Source organism: Hyposmocoma kahamanoa, unplaced genomic scaffold (genome assembly GCF_003589595.1).
Source record: "Hyposmocoma kahamanoa isolate Upper Pololo Valley unplaced genomic scaffold, ASM358959v1 115, whole genome shotgun sequence".
Classification (NCBI taxonomy): domain Eukaryota; kingdom Metazoa; phylum Arthropoda; class Insecta; order Lepidoptera; family Cosmopterigidae; genus Hyposmocoma; species Hyposmocoma kahamanoa.
This window is the reverse complement of record NW_020653389.1, coordinates 28,035-36,166: the sequence shown is the minus strand read 5'-3', so window position 1 is coordinate 36,166 and position 8,132 is coordinate 28,035. Positions and strand designations below refer to the sequence as shown.

The following is an 8,132-nucleotide window of genomic DNA, read 5'->3' as shown; positions in this document are numbered from 1 at the left end:
GTTAGGCAGGACAAACAAATTATAAATGTATGTTATTGCTGGTTATATAATCACAAAGGACATTGATGCAAGACGTATCCACAAGACTTAAAATCGTATTGAAATTTGTGGGTTTGAGAATGGTTGAGGGAAGGACATCGTACAAGGAGACTGGGTACTTGTTACAATTGAAGAAAATGTGATCCGGAGTTTCTTCGTTCAGCCCGCATTCGCAAAGCGAACAAACGAAATTGAAACCATTTCAAAATTGTTTATCGTATTCTAACGTAAAGTACCTGTACCTATTTAATACAGCGGTTTTCTTGTAAAATTTCGAGGTAATTTTGTGTTTTTTTTTTCTGTCGTGCAAAGCCATTTGAGTTTATATTGACTCTTAACACTACAAATACATTTTTACGGGTTTTAAGGGATTACATTACAATTAATAGCTGTTGTAGGTATATTGTTTCATTTTAAAATTATATTCTATATGCTTATACTATGGAAGTCAAGAAAATTGTACTTTAACTCTGATACTATTGTTAAAAAGTATGAACTTTTAAAATGAAACTAAGCTTTTAACGTATTAACTATATTCCAATTAATCGAGAAAACGAAAATCACAAATAGTTTTTGAAAAAACAGAGACGGTTACCCCGTCCTTGCCCGCGCTAATCTGTCATTCCTTTTCTTTTTTTTTCCACCAATCCTATTTAGTGTTGCCGTTTTGTTCTTTCATCGATTATACTGAAGTAAAATCGGCAACTTAATATATTAAAACGTGATAGTTATTGCCAGTAATAAGCACTTTAGACTGAATAATTGGCTAATATAGCTTTTGCTAACAGTATTGTCGAGAAAATAGAATTAACGGTGATCACAATAGACCAATTGCTGTTCGCGGTAACGAATGGCTGTGCAGGCTGTGAGTAAGCCATCTTAAAATAATAATGACAGCAAGATCCGACTTTCATTCTGGTTCAATTTTTTAACTGCCTCAGATCTTGTTCAGACAACGAGAAAAAACTATAATAATATGCCAGATAACTACACCGATTACCTGGTCTCAAGTGTCAAGAGTGATTTCCCTGTAATATGAGTACCAGGGCAACGAAATTCACTCCGGGGCACTACCCAGTACACTCAGACCGGAACCAATTCAAAAAACTTCATTTTCCCAAAATGACCTCCGCATCCATTGCTCACACGTTGCGGCATCGAGGTCATCAAAATTTTGCTATAATTGTCCGAAAATTCGACGGTATAATTAGCTTTGCAATTGTCATAACAACGTGTGCTTGATATCCTTGGGTAAGTAAGGGTAAATGAAACCTAATTTTTTTAAGGAAACCCTGTATCGCGGGAGCCATGCATACATACATGGACCACGACAAATTATACCCAAAGTCACGAAATAAATAAATGTAGACCTTAGAAACATTTCTCCCGGTTCGGGAATCGCAGTCGGGACCTCTGCGTGGCAGACCAGCACGGTAACAGTTCCGCCACAGACGCAGTTTTTCGTATTATATTATTAGAATGAACACTCGGCCAAGTGAATTTTTAGTCATTTTCTATTTTTATTTTGTTTATTTTTCTCTCCACAAAATTTGTTTTTTTATTCGAATTTGATTTTTTGTTTCTTTATTTTCCTTTTACAAAATAAGGGAGCATAATGTTAACAATAATTAAGGCTGTTTACGTTAAAAACAGAAAATAACCAAAAAATTTGTTGGCGTATTATTGGAATATCTTTTATTCTATCTAATATTATATCTGTCGGACGACATGAAAGAGTTTTGGCCGAAGGGTGTCGTATACCGGCGATTCCGAGATCGGTTGGACACCATATTGTAAACTACGTCGCCGACAAATGCGATTCCTGCAAATTAAATATTTAGTTTTTATATTATATTGCATATTATATGTTAGTCTTTAATTTTTATATGGATCACAGTTGTCTGATTTAAATAACACTATGTAACAAATTTTCGAGAAGTTTGAGAATACTTGGTTTTTGTCAAAGAATCATAAAAAGCGGTTCACAAATAAATAATTAGAGTTATCGCGTAACATACATAAAATTTAAAAAAAAACAGCCGAATTGATAACCTCTACCTTTTTTTGAAGTCGGTTAAAAATAGAGCCGAACATGATCATGATAGTCAGCTATAACCATGGGACCTGTAAAGGGCCCGAAAATTTGGTTTGTTTGAAAAAACAAATGTACGCAATCCGAAAAACTATAGTAATAAATATAATTTCATTTCCTATATATCTTTACAATTTAATTTTTGTTTTTTTTTATTCCTTTTGGTCACGCCGATAAATAATCAATATTTTAAACATATTCTTGATAACTGTATGTAGTTTTACAGTTAGCGAAATATGGGCACGCGATAAAACACCTTCATTCGCCCGGCCAATTACTCTTAACGCAGCTCAGGCCCTCGAGCAATTCCGTCCCCACGGAACTCCACGTCATCGTCTTGACCACTCTGACCCTGTATCAAGTAGTCAATTGTCAACTCACAACGATTGGCCAACACATTAATGAACACAAAGTACTGGCCATCTTCATTTGACCGTCTCCATTTAGCGAGCGCGTTCGAATCGAAATTCAAATTTAAAAATAATAACGATTATTACCAATTTTATACTTTATTCGATAAACGGTTTCAAAATGGTGGATTAGTGTAATGCCTTTGGGGGATGGTGGCCGTAAAATGGCGGTTTTAAAGTGGTTATTCGCCAATACGGCTTTGCTATATTGACTTGTGCACATATTGGATTTGATTGAATGTGATATTTGTGTTATAAAAAAGGACTCTTTGGAGGTGAGAAATTTAAAGTGCGCTGGTATATGTTTTGTTCTATATCGTGTTTGTAATTTTATTATCTTACTTTAGATTTTATCGCAAAAAACATCGGCTTAAATGCTGACCCCGAAACACTAAAATACTAAAAAGAAATGAAAAATTATAAATATATACAAATAATTAAAATATTCGTACGTAAATAGTAAACAGAGTTCAAATACAATATAAAATTACATTCTCTTTATGCTCTTCTTCAATTGTTTAAAGTTAATTATTACAACGATCCTTGAAAGCGAACAATGAGTACCTTTTTTCTACTTTTCTTGCAAAAAAAATTGCCACTAATGCTAACCCGAAACAACAAAGTTAAAAAGTTAAAATCGTACAGACAACACATTCGTCAACCCGGTTTGGAGTTATGGATTACATTTGTGGGGATCACCCAGTATGTCAAACTTGGAGATATTGCAGAGGTTCCAAAATGATGTGCTCAAAACTCTGGTAAATACTCCATATTCACAAAAATGGATGATATTCATGATTAACTGAAAATCCCTACTGTCAAACAGGAACTAAGTAGCATGACAAAGCCTATGATGACAGAATCTCACGACATGAAAACAGGCTTGCACAAGCTCTGAACGAACCGCTAAGTAAGAGACGATTGAAGAGGCGCCACATGTGGGAGAAATTGGAAAGATGAAGGCAGCCTAACATAGGGCGGGCGAGTCTACCACGTCAAATAGATCATTACAAAACAACTGCTCATGGTCCATGGACTTATCGCGCGTTGCAAAAGGCATCATAAAAAAAAATCGTACAAATAGGTGTGCAAGCTCCGTCGTCGACCTCCACCCTCACTTTGCATCACGTGAAATGGTGGTCAATGAGCACTTTTTTTTCATAAAAAATAAAATGTACGGAAAACGACATGTCTCCCTTTACATTTAAGACAATGGATCTTATAATATACAAAAAAGGACTTAAGATTTTTATTCAAAAGCGTAAAAGTTTAAAGCAAAGCGTGTAGTAGATTACACAAGCTACAGCTATGGAACAACGATCATTAATTGCCATGAAAATATTGACGAATCAATCAATCAATGTCCGGTGCTAGCCCGAAAATAAACCGTGGTAAGAGAGAGAAAGGTAGCAAAGTTCCTCCGAACACGAATAAGAGAAATAGCAACAGTTCTCGCCAGAGATGGACATTTAAACGAAAAGTATTTAACAAGTTCGCTTTTTATTAATTTTAAACTTATTATATTTTAGTAGCAGTAGACCTCCTTGTGAAAGAGTTTGTCCAGGGAAGTACTGCCACCTTACCTATTTCTGCCGCCAAGCAGAAATTACAGGCGCGCGCAATGGCAGTGCTCCTAAGATCTTAGCAATTGAAAGGTCTGAGTGGCACTGAAACTGTTATGGATAGCTTCCGTCACTGGTATTATAAAAAAAGTCGACATTATGGGTCGAAACACAAAAATGCATCGTATCGCAGAAATCTGCGAGCTCGCACGCGTCGCAAGAATTTGCGAATGCTCCGCATCGCGCATTCCTGCGATGTTAATCGTCTTTGCGTTTTTTTCCTATACTTTCTTATCAACAACACAGTGCAACGCTTTTTACGATCCATGCTGCTACCTAGTTTAAAAAATACGATCACCACAGTTGATAATCGTCGAAAGAATGGATACCCGAACCGTGGCAGTGAGATTCGCGTCGCAGTTTTCTCCATTGCGAGTCGCATCGCGCCAATTCGCAGTTTTGTGTCTCGACCCTAACTGCAGGTAGTTATCGCCCCTCGCTCAGGAGCTCTGTGTTAAAGTTGACATCGAGATGGAAGTACGGACGCTATTCTGTTACTATTCTTACACCGCCGACGTAATCGAAGCCAGAAACGAAAGCATGCAGCGTGGGTAGATCCACTAAGGTGATTTTATGTACTGTACCGGAAATTAAGACTAGATGAAAACAAATTTTACAACTACTTTAGAATGTCGATTGCCACTGTCACAGAACAATAAATACAGTAGAAGTGGTTAAGTTAGTAAGCGTCAGACGGGTGCCAACTATAAGTCTCGAAAGACCTATTTGAGCTCGGTCTGCCATTTTCGCTTTGTATGGTATGGTTGTCATTCTTTGCAAAAATGCCAGATTGTGCTGTTTTGAGGTGCAAAATTGATATCCGCACCAAAAATACTACCCGTGGTGGTATTTCATATCATCGGGAACACTTATTTTAATAAATTTTCAATTTTCTGTTTCGAAACATTTTTTGTTATAAGAAACGAAAGTGAAGCTTAAACCCCTGCAACAATGCAGTCGCTTCTTTTTTGGAGAACTAAATTATTAACTCCAATTCGTCGTCGTTCAGTAATTCGTCGATATCTCGGCTGCATTAAGTTGATTACGACTTCGCGCCTTAACTGCAAATATGTAGTCAATCTGTTAGCAGCCTAAGGTGTACTAAAAAATTCTACGTTAATGAATGAGATATGGCTTTCACTGAAATAATCCCAATTGTTTTGTCCGCAAACAAACAAACAAAGACAAATTGAAAAGTTTGGGTTTCAGACAGCGCTACTGCTGGATACGCGCCGCATCATTCGCCGGTTGACCTTGAGTCCTTGACCCCGCCCGACAACCATCTACCATGCCCGAATACCACCTATGCCATTTACACATTCAAAATTTATCGTCTTGGTCATAGGTCATAATAGAGGCTTGAGTACAAAATGGATAATTAAAATAATATTACCAAATTTATTTATACGTGAAAAGCACAAAATTTGATTACAATTATTACAAAGATCTGGTAGATCTTATTAACTAAAATCTCAAAATCTGTAGGAGTTTGGAATCTATACAACTAGATCACAAGATCTGAGTCTTGGGGTTCCAGGCTCTACAACTCTAACTTACCACTTGCTACTACGGCAAGAAATAGTTATGGTGGAAGTATTTCTACGAACGTTTCTAACACTTCTGCGAATCCTTTTGTCCCTATCTTCTTACCCGAGAGATAGCGTTTTCCGGAGAGACTACGGGCTTGACGGCAAGACCAGGGTACAAGACCGGGCCAAGCCCTCCGCTAGTAATAACGCCTTCGCGGGCGTTTCTGGTGGACCCGGACTTGAGTATCGACACCTTGAAGTTTGTAGTTAGATGCAGAGATCGACATGTTTGTCTGCTCCGATGGTGTGTGGCCGGGGCGTAGTTAGCGCTTCTAGTTGAGTCTTAGTAGCGGTCTAGTTGAGGGTTTGAAGCGAGAAGACGCGCGGGTCACGTGAGTTGCCCTTTAAGTTAGAAGCTATGTCCGGACATTGTCGCAGGACACTGCGATTGGCTTCTCCGGCACTAGCCCGGAGAGATAGTAGAGGATAAGCTATATATCCTTCGGTCCCTCCAGCCGCTTAGGTTATTGGGAACTGGAAAGATGTCGTTTTTCGGCGTCGGGAAGTGAGTGTGCCTTACAGCTCCGCCACCAATGAGGAGATCTGGTAGTGGACTTAGAGTCGACGGCTTAGCGGTGGCAACCGCCATTTGTGCACTGCGCAACGAGAAGTGAGCGTGCCTACAGCTCCGGTACCTATCTGGAAAATAGGGAGGGTACTGTACGTGCACCCGGGGCGGCTCACCCGAGCCACTAGTCTCTCAAAGAACCGGATGACATCAAGTGACAGAGGTCTGTGACAACCTTTTACAATGGCTGATCTGGGGTCCGAACCTGAACTTATAAGGTTCCTGTGCGTGCACAGGTTATGGCCTTCTCGTATACCCGAAGGGTCGGTAGGGAAGGTCGCTATAATCAAAACCAATGTAGAAAGTTATGGGGCTGAACCCTTTCAAAAGAAGTTTTATTGCTACTATGACGTATCTTCTTCCGGCTGAATATGATGGCGTATCGTACCAACAAGCACACAAGACTTACATGTTTCATATGCTAAATGATGGCCGATCAGCAGTAATCTCATGGCAGCTCCAGCGCCAGCCCATGTAGCGCCCGGGTCCGGGCCATGAGGGCACGCGATCAAAATGGATTACTTACTGTCATATTTTGCCCCAGTGATCTGAAACTTAGGTGCAAGTGGTGCAGTTGTAAATGATGTTTGGAAGCAACAGCCCGTTTATTTCACTTGCGCTTGGCGCTCGGTATCCCGTAAGACCCTGCACGATAGATCAAGCCGGCACTGTTTCATGGAGGCCGGCAATGTTTCATGGGGTTGAAACATTTATACAACACTCGTATTTTTTTAAGTGATGGGACGAACAAGTCGTGCACCTGATGGTAAGCGACACGCTTGTCCATAAATCGCTAAGATCTGAGGGGCACTGCCACTGCGCCCATCACCTTGAGACATAAGTTGGAAATTCCCTTGTGCCTATAATTTCACAAGCACCCTTCAAAACAGGAACGTAGTGATGCTCACATTACTGCTCGGTGGCAGAAATAGATAAGGTGGCAGTGCTTCCCTGGACGAACTCTTTCACAAGGAGCTCCACTGTTACGTCGTTTGTGTAAACAAGCACGATTAAACGCTCTAACAATCCATTCTTCAAGTAATGCTTCCCTGGACGAACTTTCACCAGGATCTCTACTGCTACGAAATAAGTATACAGTATATTCTAACGTTGCCTTTTTCTTACTTTCCAGGAGCCGTAGCATCACCCGAAGTGCTTCATCACCTGGAATCGACACTAATCGGTTCAAAAATCACCAAGAAAAACCCATGGAGGCGTATATCGACGCTCAATCGTATCTTATTGGAAACCGTTTTACCGGAAAAATCTTCCCTGGGATATTTCCTCACATACAATACCACCTCTGCCGTTATAACACCAATATGTTATTGAGGATCGAAAACGAGCTACTACAGAGTCATCGTCAAAGAGAAACCACAGGAATCAAGAAATTATACAACTCGTTTTTTGTTCTGTTCTAATTCCGTTATTTTTAAAACTGAAACCCATACATTCATTCATTCATTTCATTCATTTGTTTATGACTTTTCGTAACGTGGCTATGTGATGGAAGTTTCAAGTGACAGAGATTATATTGTGCATGAAGAGAGGAAAGAAGATCCATTTGCTTGGGAGTCTAGCGTACGGATGACCTTGGTCGGCAGAGAGGAAGAAGTGGCGATGTATTTGGAGGAGCGGGAGGGGAGGAAACGCAAGTGGCAGGAGGGCGGAAAGATGATGAGGGAAGAGGGGGAAGAGAAGATACAGAGGAAGATGCCGCCGAAAAAAGTTTTGGGTAAGTTTTTGTTTTATTTATTTACTGTCTAGTATACCAATGCAAGATTTTTTAATTAACCTAATTCAAAAAAAGGA

At 39.6% G+C, this 8,132-nt stretch overlaps 1 protein-coding gene across 2 annotated transcripts in view; it reads left to right on the top strand.

Moving 5' to 3' along the window:
* The window catches only part of LOC113239727, a 33,382-nt gene extending 25,491 nt beyond the window's left edge, over positions 1-7,891 (top strand). Inside the window, exons 1-2 of one of the 2 annotated variants that reach the window (XM_026476821.1) lie at positions 2,698-2,816; positions 7,453-7,891. In XM_026476821.1, coding sequence (XP_026332606.1) covers positions 7,529-7,741 — 213 coding nt within the window. In that variant the 5' untranslated portion in view covers positions 2,698-2,816; positions 7,453-7,528 and the 3' untranslated portion in view covers positions 7,742-7,891. Of the gene's footprint in view, positions 1-2,697; positions 2,817-7,452 lie in introns of those variants that run through there. The other variant, XM_026476820.1, reaches the window with a different exon arrangement.
* Positions 7,892-8,132: the final 241 nt, after the last annotated feature.